General features: G+C 52.2%; 2 protein-coding genes, 1 long non-coding RNA gene and 2 other non-coding genes across 7 annotated transcripts in view; 4 read left to right on the top strand and 1 right to left on the bottom strand.

Annotated features, from left to right (window-relative positions):
* The window catches only part of CCM2 (CCM2 scaffold protein), a 61,197-nt gene extending 55,824 nt beyond the window's left edge, over positions 1 to 5,373 (bottom strand). Inside the window, exon 1 of one of the 2 annotated variants that reach the window (XM_038755630.1) lies at positions 5,305 to 5,373. In XM_038755630.1, the coding sequence (XP_038611558.1) occupies positions 5,305 to 5,334 (30 nt within the window). In that variant the 5' untranslated portion in view covers positions 5,335 to 5,373. Of the gene's footprint in view, positions 1 to 2,804; positions 2,980 to 5,304 lie in introns of those variants that run through there. The other variant, XM_038755629.1, reaches the window with a different exon arrangement.
* A 6,088-nt stretch (positions 5,374 to 11,461) lies between these two features.
* On the top strand, positions 11,462 to 14,721 carry LOC119936175. Of its 2 annotated transcripts, XR_005453657.1 has the most exons (4): positions 11,462 to 11,568; positions 13,219 to 13,353; positions 13,617 to 13,707; positions 14,599 to 14,721. It is a non-coding gene; the product is annotated as an uncharacterized LOC119936175 (long non-coding RNA). The 2 variants fall into 2 exon arrangements; XR_005453656.1 differs by lacking the exon at positions 13,219 to 13,353.
* Positions 13,398 to 13,532, top strand: LOC119936454. Its single transcript, XR_005453780.1, has one exon. It is a non-coding gene; the product is annotated as a small nucleolar RNA SNORA9 (small nucleolar RNA).
* LOC119936456 lies at positions 14,045 to 14,184 on the top strand. The gene has a single exon (XR_005453781.1). It is a non-coding gene; the product is annotated as a small nucleolar RNA SNORA9 (small nucleolar RNA).
* A 5,222-nt stretch (positions 14,722 to 19,943) lies between the features above and the next one.
* Positions 19,944 to 20,758, top strand: part of MYO1G (myosin IG) — a 30,000-nt gene continuing 29,185 nt past the window's right edge. The window contains 1 exon segment of the mRNA XM_038755634.1: positions 19,944 to 20,038. Coding sequence (XP_038611562.1) covers positions 19,944 to 20,038 — 95 coding nt within the window.

Genomic DNA, 20,758 nt, shown 5'->3' with positions numbered 1-20,758 from the left:
ACGGAGGCTCAATACCTGTTCTCCCTTTCAGTCATATTTGAGTGTTTACTGTGTGCAGAGCCCCATACTGCTCTCCCTCCTACTTAGACTTGTGTTGCCGACTTCTACTTCCCAAGCGCTTAGTACAGTGCTCTGCACACAGTAAGCGCTCAATAAATACGATTGATTGATTAGACTGAGAGCCCCATGTGGGACGGGGACTCTGTCCAACCTCTGCCCAACTTATATCTACCCCAGCGCTCAGAACAGTGATTGGCACATAGTGCCTAACAAGTACCATTACTATCTATATTAAGTTATTATCTAACTTACAGGCAATATCTCAGCTCTTATCGTCTGTAAGGGTTACTGGACCTAAGGAGGAGAAACAGAACCAAAGGCATCGGAAAAAGCTTTGCACTCTTGATTCATCCATTAATTATTTCACCAATCCTAAGAATGAAGGTGGCTTAATTATGGTTCTACGTAGGCACACCGTTATCAGTCATGGCACACCTACTCTAGCACGAGTTTTCTGCTACAAGTGGGTGGTCTTTTGGGAACACGACTCCCGCGTTACAGAAGAATGCACCGTTCAGGCTAATGCCAGAGAAATCCCTATTACTCCCCTATAACCCCCCCCCAAAGCCCTCTCCTTCCATCAGCCCCCCTCCCCACTCAGGGACAGGGACCCTCCCAACGCTTAGTACAGTGCTCTGCACATGACAAACGCTTAACACCATTACTACTAAGAGCAAAGAAGCAGTGTGGCTCAGTGGAAAGAGCCCGGGCTTTGGAGTCGGAGGTCATGGGTTCAAATCCCGGCTCCGCCACTTGTCAGCTGTGTGACTTTGGGCAAGTCGCTTCACTTCTCTGGGCCTCAGTTACCTCATCTGTAAAATGAGGATGAAGACTGTGAGCCCCACGTGGGACAACCTGATGACCTTGCATCCCCCAGCGCTTAGAACAGTGCTTTGTACATAGTAAGCGCTTAATAAATGCCATCATCATTATTATTATTACTACTCCTTCTAAAAGTAGTTTGACGCGGTTTTGACGGCACATTTCCAAATCCTCCTCGGAGGATCACGGAAACACTTCACTTCTTTAAAAGGATTATCCCATTTTTAAGACTGTAAGCGAGTCTTTTGAAATAAAATGCGACAATTGGGCTTTTTTCCTCAGCCATGTGGCGCTGTTAACCATTTCTTTTGTGAGCGCTGTCTGGGAAAAATGAAGAGCCGAATTTCATGAGTTAAAGGACGGCTTTGGGGCTTCTGAAATGCCCAATGTGGCATTAGTGTTCGATCAGCATAGTGTTTAGCATGTACAGTGGGCACATATTTCTCAGAAATGTTTCTAGTGGTCTTTGCTGCCATCTATACGATGACTCTTGCAGGTAAGAGCAAGACACCACCCCCAAACTTCATTTGGAGCAACCGACATGTTACAGGTGTGTTATCAGACATCCAGAGACCAAACTTGGTTAATAACATCTGGGTCAAATTTTTCCAGGGTTCAGGTGACACTACATTTTTTTCTCCGGTTCATAGCTTCTCTCCTAATGTAGAGTTTACAGATACCCCTAGGGCTGGAATACACCATCGCAATCGACCTGGTGTATTCCAAGTTATCGCCTCTGCGAGAGGTCTGGGCTAATGAGACTTTTGGTCAGATCGGCGGTAATTATAAATGTACACGAGTCTAGTTGTGTTACTTGAGTAAATGAAGCGTGGAGAAAAAGCCATCCAGAATCAATCGAGAAGCCCTTTTAAGCGAGACGCTGACAAACGCCCTGAAACTTCAATTGGGTCGGGGGGAGAGAGAGGGGGTCTATTTGAAATGGGCTGCCCCATACATGAGACGGAAAAATACCTTTGAAAAGAAAGCCATCATAAGAATAGGCAGAACAAATATACGACATGATTGGCGTGCGCACGAATGTTCACAGACCAAAAATGGAAACTATAGGCAGAAACTCAAACAACATAATACGAAAAGTTTACTTCAAGTGGCTTTGTATTTTATCACCACCACCAACCCCCGTAGCTGGTCATTCAGCTGTTTCGAGACTGTAAGCCAGGTGTTGGGTAGGGACCGTCTTAATATGTTGCCAACTTGTACTTCTCAAGCGCTTAGTACAGTGCTCTGCACACAGTAAGTGCTCAATAAATACAATTGAATGAATGAATGGTATATTCCCTCACTGAACTAGGACTCATCTCTCCAGGCCAGCAATTAGCGACATCCTGGGAATGTTGGCTTGTCAGGGCTCGGGTGGCACCAACTAAGTTCCCGCCTCAAATGCCAAAATATTTACAATACTCCAAATCCCTCACCTGGTAGCCTGCGACCCCGGACAAGCCAACAGCCCACCCAAAATGTGGAGGAAGTGCCTCGCTCTTGGCTTAGACCAAAGATTTAGGCTAAGTAAACAGCAGCTTTTTAGAAATGAACCTTTTACCCAATTTGGCTCTTACCAAACCGCACATTTTTCAAGGGCACCCAAGACCCCGCAACTACCTTCCCTTCCTCTCCAGCCAATGGACACCACCCCCTTTCCCACCTCCAACCCCACCCTGTGCCCACCCCTTTCTCTGCAACCCCGGGGCGGGTTTTCTGGTTATTGAAGAATTGCCAACTCTCACACGCTGCAGGATAGTTGACGACTGAAGGTTGTCTAAAGGGAGTCCCTCATCCGGGAGAAAGGCATTTATTGTACATTTCAAGGAGATGGTGTTTAAAATTTGGGTGTGGGGAGGATTTCTCAATGTAAACTGACCCAAATCTTGTTTGGCCTCAATTCCTCTCTTTCCCAGGGTTACCTGGTAGCCCTTTTGAATGGGTCCGCCATCTGCTCCTTTCTTCTTCATCCTCCCCCACGACCCCTTTGGTTCCTTCAATTAACTCTCAGGGTTCACTCTTCCCAGACTCCACGTTCAGAGAGGCTTTATTCAGAGAACCCGCTCCCCCCAGAAGCCACACATCCTCCGAACCCAAAACCTCACATCTCTCCGCTCCCCCATCTCCACCCACTTCTCCATCTCCGTCTTACTGCACCCAACCTGACGCCTCCCTCAACAGATTTCTTCCGGGCCTCGCTCCACATCCAAAACCCCCTCCTCAGTCCTCCCCAGCCTTCCCGTCACATCCCTTTCTCCCCACAACGACCGTCGCCTCCAACTTCACTGCTGATCAGCATCCCCCCTCACCCACGGCCGCCCACTTTCCCTCCCCTACATGCACCACCTACCTCCTCCGTGCCCCCATTCTTCCCCACCATCCCCTCTGTTCCGAAGCGCCCCTACCCCTTCTCTCCAACCGGCCGCCCCCAGCGTGCCCTCTCCCCGACTAGCCGCCCCCCACGGTTCCCCAATTCCCCCTACCATCCGCCAACCGCCCCCACGGTCCCCTCTCCCCAACCCCCAGTCCACTTCCAAGGCCCCCACTCCCCCATCCACCATTACCCTTCGGGTCACCACTCTACCTACCAAAGGCCCTTAAACCTCTTCTCCCTTCCACCAACGGCCCCCTTAGTCCTCTCCCCTCCCACCCACCGCCACCACCCCTCCATCCACCACCCCCTCAGCCCTTCTCCGCTCCATCGACCACCCCCTCAGCCTTTCTCCCCTCCACCCACCACCCCCTCAGCCCTTCTCCCCTCCACCCACCACCCCCCGGCCCCTCCACCCATCACCCCCTTTTCCCCTCCACTCACCACCCCCTCAGCCCTTCTCCCCTCCACCCACCACCCCCTCAGTCCTCTTCCCTTCCCCTCTCGCCCCCTCAGCCCTCTCCCCTCCACCCACCGCCCCCTCAATCCTCTTCTCTTCACCCACTGACCCCTCAACCTCTCTCCCCTCCACCCCACCCCCCTCAGCCCTCTTCCCTCCACCCACTGCCCCCTCAGCCTTCACCCATCTGCCCACATGCCCCTCAGTGCCCTGTCCCCCTCCGCCCCCTCAGCCTTTTCCTCTCCATCCACTGCCCCCTCAGCCACTCTCCCCTCTACCCATTGCCCCCAACTCCCCTTCACCCTCTTTCCTCTACACCCCCCCAACCTGTATATATGTATGTACATATTTATTACTCTATTTTACTTGTACATATCGACTCTTATTTTGTTGATATGTTTGGTTTTGTTCTCTGTCTTCCCCTTCTAGACTGTGAGCCCACTGTTGGGTGGGGACCGTCTCTATATGTTGCCAACTTGGACTTCCCAAGCGCTTAGTCCAGTGCTCTGCACACAGTAAGTGCTCAATAAATACGATTGATTGATTGATTCTCCCCTCCACCCCTCCCAGCCCCTTCTCCCCTCCACCCCCACAGCCCTTCTCCTCCACCCCCTCAGGCCTTCTCCCCTCCACCCACCGCCCCCTCAGGCCTTCTCCCCTCCACCCACCGCCCCCTCAGGCCTTCTCCCCTCCACCCACCGCCCCCCTCAGGCCTTCTCCCCTCCACCCACCGACCCCCTCAGGCCTTCTCCCCTCCACCCACCGACCCCCTCAGGCCTTCTCCCCTCCACCCCCCAGCCCCTCAGGCCTTCTCCCCTCCACCCACCGCCCCCTCAGCCCATCTCCCCTCCACCCACCGCCCCCCTCAGGCCTTCTCCCCTCCACCCACCGACCCCCTCAGCCTTCTCCCCTCCACCCCCGCCCCCCTTAGCCCTTCTCCCCTCCACCCACCGACCCCCTCAGCCCTTCTCCCCTCCACCCACCGCCCCCCTCAGCCCTTCTCCTCTCCAACCACCGACCCCCTCAGCCCTTCTCCCCTCCACCCCCCAGCCCTTCTCCTCTTCACCCCCCTCAGCCCTTCTCCCCTCCACCCACCACCCCCTCAGCCCATCATCTCCCCTCCACCCACCGCCCCCCTCAGCCTTCTCCCCTCCACCCACTGACCCCTCAACCTCTCTCTCCTCCCCCCCACGCCCTCAGCCCCATCGCCCCTCCACCCCCCAGCCCCTTCTCCCCTCCACCCACCGAGCCCCTCAGGCCTTCTCCCCTCCAACCACCGACCCCCTCAGCCCTTCTCCCCTCCACCCACCGACCCCCTCAGCCCTTCTCCCCTCCACCCACCGCCCCCCTCAGCCCCTTCTCCCCTCCACCCACCGCCCCCTCAGCCCTTCTCCCCTCCACCCACCGACCCCTCAACCTCTCTCTCCTCCCCCCACCCCCTCAGCCCCCTCCCCTTCACCCACTGACCCTTGAACCTCTCTCCCCTCCCCCCCAGACCCCTCAGCCTCTCTCCCCTCTCCCCCCCCACCCCCTCAGCCGTCTCCACCCCTCCGCCCCCTCCCCCCCCCCCCCGCCGGCGGCGGCCCCTTACCTTCTTCCCTTTCTTGCCCTCCTCCTCCATGTCTGTCCCCCTGGCGGCCGGTGCGGCGGCCCGTCCCGGTCCCGGCCCCGGCCCCGGCCAGGGGCATCCCGGCCGGCCGGCCCGCCCGTCGGTCCCCCCGGTCCCCCCGGCTACATGCCCCCCCCCCCGGCCCCCGGCCTCGCCGGGACAGGACAGGCCGCGCCCCCCCCCCCCCGCGCGCGCGCCCGCCCGCCCGGGCACGCCCCCGCGGCCAATAGGACCCGCCGCCGCCGCCCCCCCGCCCCGCCCGCGCGCGCATGCGCATGCGCCCGCGCCCCGCTCCTCCCTCACCCCCCACGGGGCGGGCGCGCGCTCGGCTCCAACTTTTCAATCCTACCGCCATCTTTGGGGCGTCCCCTTTCCCAGCAGCCCCCGCGCGCCCCGGAGGACTGACCTCAGTCCTCCCGGCGGTCCGCCCCCCTTCGCCCCCCCGACGGCCGCGTCGCCTCACCTCACCTCACCTCACGCCTCACCCCTCACCCCTCACAGGAATAACGGTGACGGCGTTTGTTAAAGCGCTTACTACGGGCGAAGCACTGTGCTAACCGCCGGGGAGGAGACAATCCATCCATCAATCAATCAATCAATCGTATTTATTGAGCGCTTACTGTGTGCAGAGCACTGGACTAAGCGCTTGGGAAGCCCAAGTCGGCAACATCTAGAGACGGCCCCTACCCAACAGCGGGCTCACAGGCTAGAAGGGGGAGACAGAGAACAAAACAAAACATATTCACAAAATAAAATAGATAGAACAGATATGTACAAGTAAAATAAATAAATAAATAGAGTAATAAATCCGTACAATCAATCGTATTTATTGAGCGCTTATTGTGGGCAGAGCACTGGACTAAGCGCTTGGGAAGTCCAAGTTGGCAACATCTAGAGACGGCCCCTACCCAACGGCGGGCTCACAGTCTAGAAGGGGGAGACGGAACAAAACCAAACATATTCACAAAATAAAATAAATAGAATAGATATGTACAAGTAAAATAAATAAATGAATTGAGTAATAAATCCGTACAATCAATCGTATTTATTGAGCGCTTACTGTGTGCAGAGCACTGTACTAAGCGCTTGGGAAGTACAAGTTGGCAACATACAGAGACAGTCCCAACCCAACAGTGGGCTCACAGTCTAGAAGGGGGAGACGGAACAAAACCAAACATATTCACAAAATAAAATAAATAGATATGTACAAGAAAAATAAATAGAGTAATAAATCCATACAATCAAATCAATCAATCATATTTATTGAGCGCTTACTGTGTGCAGAGCACTGTACTAAGCGCTTGGGAAGTACAAGTTGGCAACATATAGAGACAGTCCGTACCCAACAGTGGGCTCACGGTCTAAAAGATATGTGCAAGTAAAATAAATAAATAAATAGAGTAATAAATATGTACAAACATATATACAGGTGCTGTGGGGAAGGGAAGGAGGTAAGACGGGGGATGGAGAGGGGGAGAGGAAGGAGGGGGATCAGTCTGGGAAGGCCTCCTGGAGGAGGTGAGCTCAACCCCGGCTCCGGCAATTGTCAGCTGGGTGACTTTGGGCAAACCACCTCACTTAGAGAAGCAGCGTGGCTCAGTGGAAAAGAGCCCGGCCTTTGGAGTCAGAGGTCATGGGTTCAAATCCCGCCTCACCAATTGTCAGCTGGGTGACTTTGGGCAAGTCACTTCACTTCTCTGGGCCTCAGTTCCCTCACCCGTAAAACGGGGATGAAGAGTGGGAGCCCCCCGTGGGACAACCTGATCAGCTTGTAACCTCCCCAGCGCTTAGAACAGTGCTTTGCACATAGTAAGCGCTTAATAGATGCCATCATTATTGTTATTTCAATAAATAGGATTGATTGATTGAGTGGAGCGGGCGCCGCTGGACAGGGTCAGGGCGCCCCCTGCTGGTCACGCCCGCCTGCAGGCCGTGCCAGCGGCCTCACTATAAAGAGGGCGGCCGAAGAACAATAATTCATCATCATCAATCGTATTTATTGAGCGCTTACTGTGTGCAGAGCACTGTACTAAGCGCTTGGGAAGTACAAGTTGGCAACATATAGAGACAGTCCCTATCCAACAGTGGGCTCACAGTGGTATTTGTTAAGTCCTTATTATTTGTCAAGCACTGTAATAAGCGCTGGGTTAGGGAAGCAGCATGGCATAGTAGATGGAGCACAGGCCTGCGTGTCAGATAATAATAATGATAATAATGATGGTATTTGTTACACGCTTACTATGTACCAAGCACTAATCAATCAATCAATCGTATTTATTTAGTGCTTACTGTGTGCAGAGCACTGTACTAAGCACTTGGGAAGTACAAGTTGGCAACATATAGAGACGGTCCCTACCCAACAGTGGGCTCAGAGTGTAGAAGAGTGGGCTCACAATCTAGAAGTGCTGGGGTCATAATAATAATAATAATGATGATAGCATTTATTAAGTGCTTACTATGTGCAAAGCACTGTTCTAAGCTCTGGAGAGGTTACAAGCTGATCAGGTTGTCCCACGGGGGGCTCATAGTCTTAATCCCCATTTTACAGATGAGGTAACTGAGGCACAGAGAAGTTAAGTGACTTGCCCAAAGTCACACAGCTGACATGTGGCGGAGTCGGGATTTGAACCCATGACCTCTGACTCCAAAGCCCGGGCTCTTTCCACTGAGCCATGCTGCTTCTCTAAGCTAAGTGTGCTAAAAGCGTGCTAAGGGTAGATACAAGGTCATCAGGTTGTCCCTCGTTGGGCTCCCAGTCTTAATCCCCATTTTCCAGATGAGGGAACTGAGGCCCAGAAAAGTGAAGTGACTTGCCCAAGGTCACACAGCTGATAAGTGGCAGAGCCGGGATTTGAATCCACGACCTCTGACTCCCAAGCCCGGGCTCTTTCCACTGAGCCACGCTGCTTCTGGTCATGGGTTCTGCTCCCGGCTCTGCCACTTGTCTGCAGTGTGGCCTTGGGCAGTCACTTCACTTTTCTGTGCCTCAGTTACCACATTTGGAGAATGGGGATTCAAACTGTGAGCCCCATGTGGGACAGGGACTGTGTCCGACCCAATTTGCTTGTATCCACTCCAGTGCTCAGAACAGTACTTGGTACATAGTAAGCGCTTCACAGTGTGGCTCAGTGGAAAGAGCCCAGGCTTGGGAGTCAGAGGTCATGGGTTCTAATTCCGGCTCCGCCAATTGTCAACTGTGTGGCTTTGAGCAAGTCACTTCGCTTCTCTGTGCCTCAGTTACCTCATCTGTAAAATGGGGATGAAGACTGGGAGACCCACGTGGGACAATCGGATCATCTTGTATCCTCCCCAGCACTTTGCACTTAGTAAGCGCTTCACAAATGCCATCATTATTATTAAATACCACAGTTATTATTAGCTCTGCCACTTGTCTGCTCTATGACCTTAGGAAAATCACTTCACTTCTCTGTGCCTCAGTTATCCCGTTTATCAGATGGGGATGAAGACTGTGAGCCCCATGTGGGACAGGGACTGTGTGCAACCTGATTACCTTGTATCTCTCCCAGCACTTAATACAGTGCCTGCCACATAGTAAGTGCTTAAATACCAGTTAAACCCCCCCAAAAAAACTCCCAGGGTTCTTTTGGGCCTCTGCTGGGGCGGGAGAAATAATAATTTATTAATTATATATTATCTGTGCAAACCCCCGCAGAAGGATAACCAGTGAGGCGACAGCCGTAGGCTTAAACCGAAGCCTGCCAAGCGGCGTGCTTAATTTGCGAGGAAAACGGTGCCAGCTCCCAAGTGATTACGTAATTTGACATTTTAAATCTGCAGTGACTTTGAAAATGTGGTGGTCTAGTTGTCATTCTCCCCGGTGACAAGAGCATCATTGGATTTGGAGGTTGTCGTGCTCAGAGATCTGCCGGGCAAAGCAGCCTTCGGTTTCCCTCTGTTCCCACGTCATTCAAATATGGGACAGGTTTGCCTCATCTCCAGACCGACCTTTCCGGACAGTCCCCTATCAATCAATCGATCAGTCAGTGGTATTTATTGAGCGCTTACTACGAGGTCTTTGTCGTGAGACTGATACGTGTTGCTGGAGCATCTGCTGCAGTGCTTAGTACAGTGCTTTGCCCACGGTAAGCACTCACTAAATACGATTGAATGCTCATATCCCTAGAAGGAACCCTTGAAAATGTTTAGCCACTTCTGGATCACTAAGGTTGGTCGGTGTCCAGGAGGACAGGGATGAAAGAAAAAAGTGTGATCTAGGGGGAAAAGTCCAGGACTGGGAGTCAGAGGACCCTGGATTCTTCTTCCAGCTCTACCACATGTCTGCTGTGTGACCTTGGGTAAGCCCCTTCACTTCTCTGTGCCTCACTTCCCTCAACTGTAAAATGGAGATTCAGCTATAATAATCATAAATATAATTGTGGTATTTGTTAAGTGCTTACTACGTGCCAAGCTCTAAGTGCTGGGACAGACACGAGGTAATCAGGTTGGACACAGTCCCTGTTCCTCATTGGGGCTCACAGTCTTAATCCCCATTTTACAGATGTGGTAACTGAGGCACAGAGAGGTTAAGTGACTAGCCCAAGGTCACACAGCGGACAAGTGGTGGAGGCGGGATTAGAACCCAAATCCTCCTCCTTCCAAGCCCCTGCTCTCGCCACTGAGCCACACTGCTTCCTCTTCTCCCTCATAGATGCTGATGCTGAAACTAGTTGTGGGCAGGGGATGTGTCTGTTCATTGTTACAGTGTACTCTCTCCAGCGCTTAGTACAATGCTTTACACATAGTAAGCGCTCAATAAATGTGATGTAATGAATGAATGGAACTGTGATCTCAAGAAGCAGCGTGGCTCAGTGGAAAGAGCACAGGCTTGGGAGTCACAAGTCATGGGTTCTAATCCCGGCTCTGCCGCTTGTCAGCTGGGTGACTTTGGGCAAGTCACTTAAATTCTCTGGGCCTCAGTTCCCTCATCTGTAAAATGGGGATTAAGACTGTGAGCCCCACATGGGACAATCTGATAACCTTGTATCTATCCCAGCGCTTAGAACAGTGCTTGGTACATAGTAAGCGCTTGGCATAGTAAACGCTTAACAAATACTGTTATTATGATGATGATGATGATATTTGTTAAGCGCTTACTATGTGCAAAGCACTGTTCTAAGCGCTGGGGGGATACAAAATGATCAGGTTGTCTGGCGCGGGGCTCACAGTCATCATCCCCATTTTACAGATGAGGTAACTGAGGCTCTGAGAAGCTAAGTGACTTGCCCAAGGTCACACAGCAGACATGCAGCGGAGCAGGGATTTGAATCCAATCAATCAATCAATCGTTATTTATTGAGCGCTTACTGTGTGCAGAGCACTGTACTAAGCGCTTGGGAAGTACAAGTTGGCAACATATACAGTCCCTACCCAACAGTGGGCTCACAGTCTAAAAGGGGGAGACAGAGAACAAAACCAAACATACTAACAAAATAAAATAAATAGAATAGATATGTACAAGTAAAATAAATAAATAGAGTAATAAATATGTACAAACATATATACATGTATACAGGTGCTGTGGGGAAGGGAAGGAGGTAAGATGGGGGGGATGGAGAGGGGGGCGAGGGGGAGAGGAAGGAAGGGGCTCAGTCTGGGAAGGCCTCCTGGAGGAGGTGAGCTCTCAGTAGGGCCTTGAAGGAAGAGAGCTAGCTATTTGAACCCATGACCTCTGACTCCAAAGCCCGGGCTTTTTCCACTGAGCCACGCTGCTTCTCTATTATTATTACTATTATCATTATGATTTGATTTTTATTATTAAATACCATTAAAAAAAATAAGAAACTATGCACAGACGACTTGACACCTGTCCACATGTTTTGTTTTGTTGTCCGTCTCCCCCTGCCAGACTGTGAGCCCGCTGTTGGGTAGGGACCGTCTCTGTTGCCAACTCGGAGTTTCTGAACACAGTAAGCGCTCAATAAATGCGAATGAATGAGTGAATGAATGAATGAATGAATGAATGAATGAATGAATGAATGAATACGATTGGATGAATGAATTTATGAATGAATGAAACCAAAGCGCGCATGCGTACAAGCGCAGCCCGCCCCTCCCGGGGCAAGGCGGGGCGTGCGTGATGACGTAATACGCCGGAGGGGTCGCGCGGCCTCCAAAGCGCGGGAGAATCATGGCCGCTGCGGCAGGGGGAGGCCCACGCTCCGAGGAGATTCCCAATCCCAATCCATCCTGGATCCCGGTGACTTCCCCGCCGACCACCTCCCCAGGGTGAGGATCGGGGGGCGGCTGCGGGGCTTTTGGGACCCTCTGCCCCGCATCGAGGGTCTGGAAGACCACGTGGTGAGGCTGCCTTCCCTCCCGCGTTCATTCATAATAATGCTGGCATTTTTTAAGCGCTTACTATGTGCAAAGCACTGTTATAAGCGCTGGGGAGGTTACAAGGTGATCAGGTTGTCCCACGGGGGGCTCACAGTCTTAATCCCTGTGGGTAGGGACTGTCTCTATATGTTGCCAACTTGTACTTCCCAAGCGCTTAGTACAGTGCTCTGCACACAGTAAGCGCTCAATAAATACGATTGATTGATTGATTTTACAGGTGAGGTAACTGAGGCCCAGTGAAGAGACTTGCCCAGTCACCCAGCTGACAATTGGCAGAGCCGGGATTTGAACCCCTGACCTCTGACTCCAAAGCCCGGGCTTTTTCCACTGAGCCACAATGCTTCTCTCGTATGTATTGAGCGCTTCCTGTGTGCAGAGCACTGGACTAAGCGCTTGGGAAGTACAAGTCGGCAACAGATAGAGGCGGTCCCTACCCAACAACGGGTGTTTATTGTTATACTGGCCTCTCCTAAGCGCTTAGTACAGTACTCTGCATGCGGTCTAGACTGTGCCCTCTCCTCTCCCCCCCGCCTTACCTCCTTCCCCTCCCCACAGCACATGTATATCATCAATCATCAATCGTATTTATTGAGCGCTTACTATATGCAGAGCACTGTACTAAGCGCTTAGTACAGTATATAGATTATATATATATGTGTACGGATTTATTACCCTATTTTGTTTGTACATATTCCATTTATTTTATTTTGTTAATATGTTTTGTTCTCTGTCTCCCCCTTCTAGGCTGTGAGCCCGCTGTTGGGTAGGGACCGTCTCTATATGTTGCCAACTTGGACTTCCCAAGCGCTTAGGACAGTGCTCTGCACACAGTAAGCGCTCAATAAATACAATTGAATGAATAAATGACTGAATAGAAGGGGGTATTTGTTAAGCGTTTACTCGGGCAGACAATGTACTCAGATAGAGATATAAGCTAATAATAATAATAATGGCATTTATTAAGGGCTTACTATGTGCAAAGCACTGTTCTAAGCGCTGGGGGGTTACAAGGTGATCAAGTTGTCCCACGTGGGGCTCACAGTCTTAATCTTAGAGCAGTGCTTGGCACATAGTAAGCACTTAACAGATAATGCCATTATTATTATTGAGGGCTTACTGCATGCCAGACCCTGTACTAAGCTCTGCGGGTAGATACAAGGTAATCAGGTTAGATTACCTTGTAATCTAAGCGCTCAATAATTACGATTGATGATGATGATGACAAAGTCCACATCCCACGTGGGGCTCACAGTCTTAGTCTCCATTTTACAAATGAGGCCACAGTGAAGCGACTCACCCAAGGTCACCCAGCAAACAAGTGGCAGAGCCGGGATTAGAACCCGGGTCCGGGCTCTAGCCACTAGGCCACCATGCCGCCTGTTTGAGCCAGGACTGCTGGGTGCTACAGAGACGGTAATAATACTAATAATTGTGGTATTTAAGCGCTTACTGTACCCAGCGCTGGGGCAGACAGAAGCAAATCGGGTTGGACACATCCCCTGTCCCACACGGGGCTCAGTTTCAATCTCCATTTAACAGATGAGGTAACTGAGGCCCAGCGAAGTAACGTGACTTGCCCAAGGTCACACAGCAGACATGCGGTGATGCCGGGATTGGAACCTATGACCGTTTAACTCCCAGGCTTGGGGTCTATCCATTACGCCGTGCGGTGAGGTAAGGAGTGGGTGAGGAGGGATCTGGGCTGAAAAGCCCCTTTCACGCAAGCCTTCCAGCATGCCTGGGCCTGATGTGGCCTTGTGTATTCCTGTAGTGCTTGCCAAAGCAACCTTGAGGTGGTTTGAGGCCTCTCCCTGACCCCTTCCAGAGAGAGGTTATAGAAATCTCAGACAATTGTTCATCCTCCTGGGACCCTCCCCTTTATAATGATGATGGTATTTGTGCGGTATTTATCTGAACCTTTCCTTTATTCCCTGCAGATGCTGAACAGTGAGGGCACCGTATACTGAAACCTCAATCTCCCGGCCCAATTGCCTTTTCCCCTAACCCTAAAGACCGTCGTCGTTTCCGGTCAGTTCCTTCTCTTCCCTTCTGTAAGTGGGAGGGAGGCTGTCCGCAACCAGGTGGATCAGGACCACGGGGTCTCCAAACGATCATATTTATTGAGCGCTTACTGTGTGCAGAATGCTGTACTAAGCTGTTGGGAGAGGACAATATGACAGAGTTGGTGGGTACATTCCCGCTGTTGGGTAGGGACTGTCTCTATGTGTTGCTGACTTGTACTTCCCAAGCGCTTAGTACAGTGCTCTGCACACAGTAAGCGCTCAATAAATACGATTGATTGATTGATTCCCCTGTTCTTCTGAGGTGGGGTTGGCAGGAGGGACCAGCAGAGAGATGTTTGGTTATGCAAGGCTTCCAGCATGCCAGAGTCCCTCCTCCGTGACGCTGAGCATTCCTGTAGCGCTTGCCACAGTAGCCTTGAGATGGTTTGAGGCCTTGCTCTGCTCTCCCTTCGGAGCAAGGTTATAGAAATTTCAGACACTAAGAGTTTGGCCCCCTAGGGTGCTGGTGGGCTGAGACGTTTAGGCCGTAAGGCCCCTTGGTTGGCCAGGAGATAACTATGGTACTTGTTGAAGTGCTTATTATGTGTCAGGCTCTGGGATAGATACCAGTTAATCAGGCTGGGTAGAGTCCCTATCCCACCTGGGGTTTGCAGTCTAAGTAGGAGGGAGGGCAGGCATTGAATTCACATTTTTCAGAGGAGGAAACTGAGGCACAGTGAAGTGACTTGCCCAGAGTCACACGGCAGGCAGAGCCGGGATTAGATTCCAGGTCCTCTGGCTCCTAAGCCTGGGCTCTTTCCACTGGGAATAACTCCATCCGTTGGGTAGTGGGATAAGAGTGGTGAATTGAGGCTTTGGATACGACGCTCTGATTTGTCATTTTCTTCAACACCAGGTGGGAGACCCGCAGACCTACCTTGGAGAGAAGATCGAGCAGGCCGTCTTTAAATGACCCAACTCCTCCAGTCTACCGGACGAGTCAGTAATAAGCAGAGAAGACGATAATAAACAATTGTTAAACCGTTCCTGGCTTTCTGGTTTTCCTTTCTCTAATCAATCGGTCAGTCAGTGGTATTTACTTTGTCCAGGGCAGTGTATTGAGTGTAACTAAATTCTGGAGAGGGAACATTCAGTTTCCCAGTGGTTAATGTGATCCCTCCCCGCAAATGGTCCAACTGGGGTGACAGGCCCAAAAATAAATGACCGATAAGGGGAGTAATTTGAGGTTCAGCTCCCTTGGAAATGGCACCTACTTGGGAGGGTGGGGTGGAGGCTTGGGTTTCCCTGGGACGGAGGAATTGCTCAGCAAGAGGTTTGCTAGCAGATGGTTTTGACTCATGGGCCAACTGTTGCGGTCGAGGCGAGATACTGTGAGCCAGGGGCTGTCCAACCTGATTATCTTGAATCTTCCTCAATGTTTAGGAAGCGATAGCGGTGGTGGGATGGTAGTAGATTCATTCATTCATTCGATCGTATTTACTGAGTACTTACTGTGTGCAGAGCACTGTACTGAGCGCTTGGGAGTACAAGTTGGCGACAGAGAGGGTCCCTACCCAATCAATCAATCAATCGTATTTATTGAGCGCTTACTGTGTGCAGAGCACTGTACTAAGCACTTGGGAAGTACAAGTGGGCAACATATAGAGACAGTCCCTACCAGGCTTACTAGATGGGGGAAACAGAACAAAACATGTGGACAGGTTTCCAGTCGTCAGAATAAATAGAATTAAAGCTAAGTGCATATCATTAACACAATAAATAGAATAGTATGTACAAGTAAAATAGAGTAATCTGTACAAACATATACAGGTGCTGTGGGGAGGGGAAGCAGGCGGAAAAGGTGCAGTCTGGGAAGGCCTCTTGGAGGAGGTGAACTAGTAGATGTCATTTGTTAAGAGCTTACTGTGGGTCAAGCACTGTTCTGAGCACTGCGGTAAATACTGGCTTATCAGGTTGAGGACAATCCCTGTCCCACGTAGGGCTCACAGTCTTAATCCCCATTTTGCAGATGGGGTAGCTCAGGCATAGTGAAGTGACTGGCTCAAGGTCACACAGCAGATAAGTGGAGGAGCGGGATTAGAACCCAGGACCCGGGCTCTATCCACTACACGGGGCTTCTGTATCACTGCCATTTGAAGCAGCGTGGTTCAGTGGAAAGGGCACAGGCTTTGGAGTTGGGTCATGGGTTTGAATCCCGGCTCTGCTAATTGTTGGGTAGGGACTGTCTCTATGTGTTGCCAACTTGTACTTCCCTAGTGCTTAGTCCAGTGCTCTGCACACAGTAGGCGCTCAGTAAATATGATTGAATGAGTTGTCAGCCGTGTGACTTTGGACAAGTCACTTCTCTGGGCCTCAGTTCCCTCATCTGGAAAATGGGGATTAGGACCGTGAGCCCCCTGTGGGACAGCCTGATCTCCTTGGAACCTCCTCAGCGCTTAGAACAGTGCTTTGCACATAGTAAGCGCTTTTGTTCTCTGTCTCCCCCTTCTAGACTGTGAGCCCACTGTTGGGTAGGGACCGTCTCTATGTGTTGCCGACTTGTACTTCCCAAGCGCTTAGTCCAGTGCTCTGCACACAGTAAGCGCTCAATAAAGATGATTGAATGAATGAATGAATAAACGCCATTATTATTATTATTTGAACCCTGGTGTGTGGGTGAATCACCCTTGCGACTCCCAACTGGTTGTCCCCGTGTCTCACCTCTCCCCCCGCCCAGGGTCTTGCCCAAGCCGGATTTCCCCTCCAAGTCCAACTTCCCTTTTCCGTGGGGTTGGCGGCTCCCTGGGTCTTGCCCTGCACCAAAGGCATCAGCGGCGACTTCTAAGGGTCAGGAACTGACCAGAGAGCTTAACGCATCACCCTTGTTGGTCCAGCTTGCAGCTCCAGAGAAGCATCGTGGCCTAACGAGAAGCAGCGTGGCTCAGTGGAAAGAAAATGGGCTTTGGAGTCAGGTCACGGGTTCGAATCCCGGCCCCGCCACTTGTCAGTTGTGTGACTTTGGGCAAGTCACTTCATCATCAATCGTATTTATTGAGTGCTTACTATGTGCAGAGCACTGGACTAAGCGCTTGGGAAGTACAAATTGGCAACATATAGGGACAGTCCCGACCCGACAGTGGGCTCACAGTCTAAAAGGGGGAGACAGAGAACAAAACCAAACATACTAACAAAATAAAATAAATAGAATAGGTATGGGCCTCAGTGACCTCATCTGGAAAATGGGGGTTGAGACTGTGAGCCCTCCGTGGGACAACCTGATCACCTTGTAACCTCCCCAGTGCTTAGAACAGTGCTTTGCACATAGTAAACACTTAAATACCATCATTATTACAATACAACAATATAACAGACACATTTCCTGGCCACAACGAGCTGACAGTATAGAGCGGGGAGACAGACATTAATCACTTTACATGTACTAGAAAAAAAAAACCCCAAAAGCCACCCACATACTGAAAGTCAGATCTGTTCCTTGCGTGTAGCCCACAAGAAAAACCCCTGCTCTCAAGTATCTCTGTCCCCCGCCATTCAGCGTGGCTCAGTGGAAAGAGTCCGGGCTTTGGAGTCTATCAATCAATCAATCAATCAATCATCATCATCATCATCATCAATCGTATTTATTGAGCGCTTACTATGTGCAGAGCACTGTACTAAGCGCTTGGGAAGTACAAATTGGCAACATATAGAGACAGTCCCTACCCAACAGTGGGCTCACAGTCTTAAAGGGGGAGACAGAGAACAAAACCAAACATACTAAGAAAATAAAATAAATAGAATAGATATGTACAAGTAAAATAAATAAATAAATAGAGTAATAAATATGTACAAACATATATACATGTATACAGGTGCTTTGGGGAAGGGAAGGAGGTAAGAAGCGGGGGATGGAGAGGGGGACGAGGGGGAGAGGACGGCAGGGGCTCAGTCTGGGAAGGCTTCCAATCAATCAATTGTATTTATTGAGCACTTGCTGTGTGCAGAGCACTGGACTAAGCGCTTGGGAAGTCCAAGTTGGCAACATATAGAGACAGTCGCTACCCAACAGTGGGCTCACAGTCTAGAGTCAGAGGTCATGGGTTCAAATCCCAGCCCCGCCAACCGTCAGCTGTGTGACTTTGGGCAAGTCACTTCACTTCTCTGGGCCTCAGTTCCCTCATCTGGAAAATGGGGATGAAGACTGTGAGCCCCCCCGTGGGACAACCTGAACACCTTGTAACCTCCCCAGCGCTTAGAACAGTGCTTTGCACATAGCAAGCGCTTAATAAATACCATCATTATTATTATTAGACTGTGAGCCCACTGTTGGGTAGGGACTGTCTCTATGTGTTGCCAATTTGTACTTCCCAAGCGCTTAGTACAGTGCTCTGCACATAGTAAGTGCTCAATGAATGCAATTGATGATGATGATGATGATTATTATTATTACACTGCTTGAAGGCTGTTGCAACCTCCGTCAAGGTCTGCTGTGTGAACTTAGGCAAGTCATTTCACTTCTCTGGGCCTCAGTTCACTCTTCTGCAGAACAGGGGTGAACGCCGTGAGCCCCCTCCTGGGACAGCTTAGGTCGCATCTGCCCCGGCGCTTAGTACAGCGCCTGGCACGTAGTGAGCGCCTAACAATTACCATAAAGAGCAGAAGAGGCCTTGGGCGCGCTGGCAGGGGAGGGGCTCGGATTTCCGGGGTTTGCGGCCCGGCTCGTTTAGTTGTAAGGGCTGACGGCAGAGAGCCCAAGGGAGGGGGCGACCAGCCCAGCCCAGTCCAAACCAGTGCAGGCCATCTGGGCATCTCTCTTGTCGTGGGCACTGCCTGTGCCCCTGCTCCCCATGCCCGGCTTCACCCTACACCCACAGTCCCCGCTCCCGGCCCCTCGGGGACTACAGTGATCTCCGCCGTTTCAACCACTGAATCCTCTGGGCCGCACATCCACCTCCCCTGGTGCCTCAGTTTCCCCTCTGTGAAGTGAAGGGAGGCACTGAGGCCTTTGAAATGACCCCCCCCCCCCCCCCCCGGCCCCGATACTGCTGAAGTAATTAGGGGGTAAGAAGAGGGAGCCGCCTCACCCCTCAGCCTCCCCTGTGCCCAAGGCAACAGCGGGAGGAATGGGCAGTTCTTTATGGCACCCGGGAGCAGAAGGGAAAGGAGAGGGGCAGGGAGATTTCAGCCCTGGGGCTGGGCTGAAATCAATCAATCAATCAATCAATCGTATTTATTGAGCGCTTACTGTGGGCAGAGCACTGGGCTAAGCGCTTGGGAAGTACAAGTTGGCAACATATAATAATAATAATGATGATGGCATTTATTAAGCGCTTACTATGTGCAAAAAGCACTGTTCTAAGCGCTGGGGTAGATACAAGGTAATCAAGTTGTCCCACGTGGGGCTCCCAGACTTAATCCCCATTTTCCAGCTGAGGGAACTGAGGCCCAGAGAAGTGAAGTCATCATCATCATCATCATCAATCGTATTTATTGAGCGCTTACTACGTGCAGAGCACTGGACTAAGCGCTTGGGAAGGACAAGTTGGCAAGTGAAGTGACTTGCCCAAAGTCACACAGCTGACAAGTGGCGGAGCCGGGATTTGAACCCATGACCTCTGACTCCCAAGCCCGGGCTCTTTCCACTGCGCCACCTCCCGTCGCTCTCAATCAATCAATCAATCAATCAATCGTATTTATTGAGCGCTTGCTGTGTGCAGAGCACTGGACTAAGCGCTTGGGAAGTCCAAGTTGGCAACATATAGAGACAGTCCCTACCCAACAGTGGGCCCAAATCTTTTCTCCCCTCCCCAGGAGGGCCCCAGCCCACCCTCGTGGGGCATGGGGAAGTATAAGGGTTAGAGGCAAAGCCTTCTGTCTCCAGAGCTGTGGAGGGAAGGGGGAAACTGAGGCCCAGAGAGTCTCCCCTGGGAGTCAGCCAGGCTGGGGGATGGGGGGAACGCCCGTCCGCCTGTGTGTTCACCATCGCGCCCACTCACCGTAGCTGAGGGGAAGCAGGAAGCAGGGTCAGAAGTCAGAGCACCTCGAGGTGGAGGCGGGGAGCCCCGGGACAGACAACCCACTTCCCGTCTGGGGACGGCCGTGCCGACAGAAGGCCCGGGCACCCAGCCTCCCCGAGGGGTCCCCGGTCCCGGACCACCTGGGCCCCCGGATCCCATCCCCGCCACAGGATCCCTGCCGGAGTTCCCCTTTCCCGCCCGGCCGCCCGGCCTTGGGCCCCTCGGAGTGGCCCCCAGGCCCGACGGCATGGAGCAGGAGGAGGGGCCCGAGTTTGGCAAACGGGACTTCGTCCTCCTGGACCAGGTCACGATGGACGACTTCATGGAGAACTTGAAGCTCAGGTAGAGGCCCGGAGGGGCTGGGGAAGCAGGCGGGAGAGAGGGGAAGGGGCTGCGGAGAGGGGAGGGTCCACCCCACGAGGGCTCATCCAAGGTCCCGGTCCTCGCTTCCACCAGCCGCGGTGGCTCCGAGCCCCCCGCCCCAAGGGCAGCTGGAGGGAGAAACGGGGCACCACCAGGGATGGTTCACCAGCCGGCTCCAGAGCCCCCACCCTCTGCCCGCCACTTCCCCAATTTCCGCCTCGGCATCCCGCCAAGCCCGGGGTCCGGTCCCCACCCACCTGCTGCAAAGGTGGGGGACCAGAGGGAACCGACCCTGCCCCTCCCATTGACCTGGGGTTGTCATGCCAAGGCCATCGCCTGGACCCTGGACGATGTCCCCTCTCTGCCAGCTTCCTCAGGGAAGATGCCCTGCCCGTCGGGTTGCAGGGTGTCTGCATACAGATGTGTGTGCTTCTGAATGTGTATATGGGGCGCGTCCGGGTGTGTACATGGATGCCGGTGCCACTGTCTGTGCTGTTCACCTGGAGGAAGGGGCACCAGCGTGTGGTTGGCGTGTGGGTGCTGGAAGAAGGGGCAGGCTGGGATGGTGTCCCTGGCTAGGGGAAGGTTTGACAGCTTGGGGATGAGGGGGAAGAGATTTGAGGGGCTTTGGGTGTCCCCGGAAGTTTCTTCTTCCTCCTGACCGCTGTCCCCCCGAGCCTCCCCCGGCCCCCACTCCCT

The sequence above is a fragment of the Tachyglossus aculeatus genome, chromosome 13 (genome assembly GCF_015852505.1).
Source record: "Tachyglossus aculeatus isolate mTacAcu1 chromosome 13, mTacAcu1.pri, whole genome shotgun sequence".
Lineage (NCBI taxonomy): Eukaryota > Metazoa > Chordata > Mammalia > Monotremata > Tachyglossidae > Tachyglossus > Tachyglossus aculeatus.
Note: the sequence above shows the minus strand (reverse complement) of the source record. Positions and strands in the feature narration are given on the sequence as shown.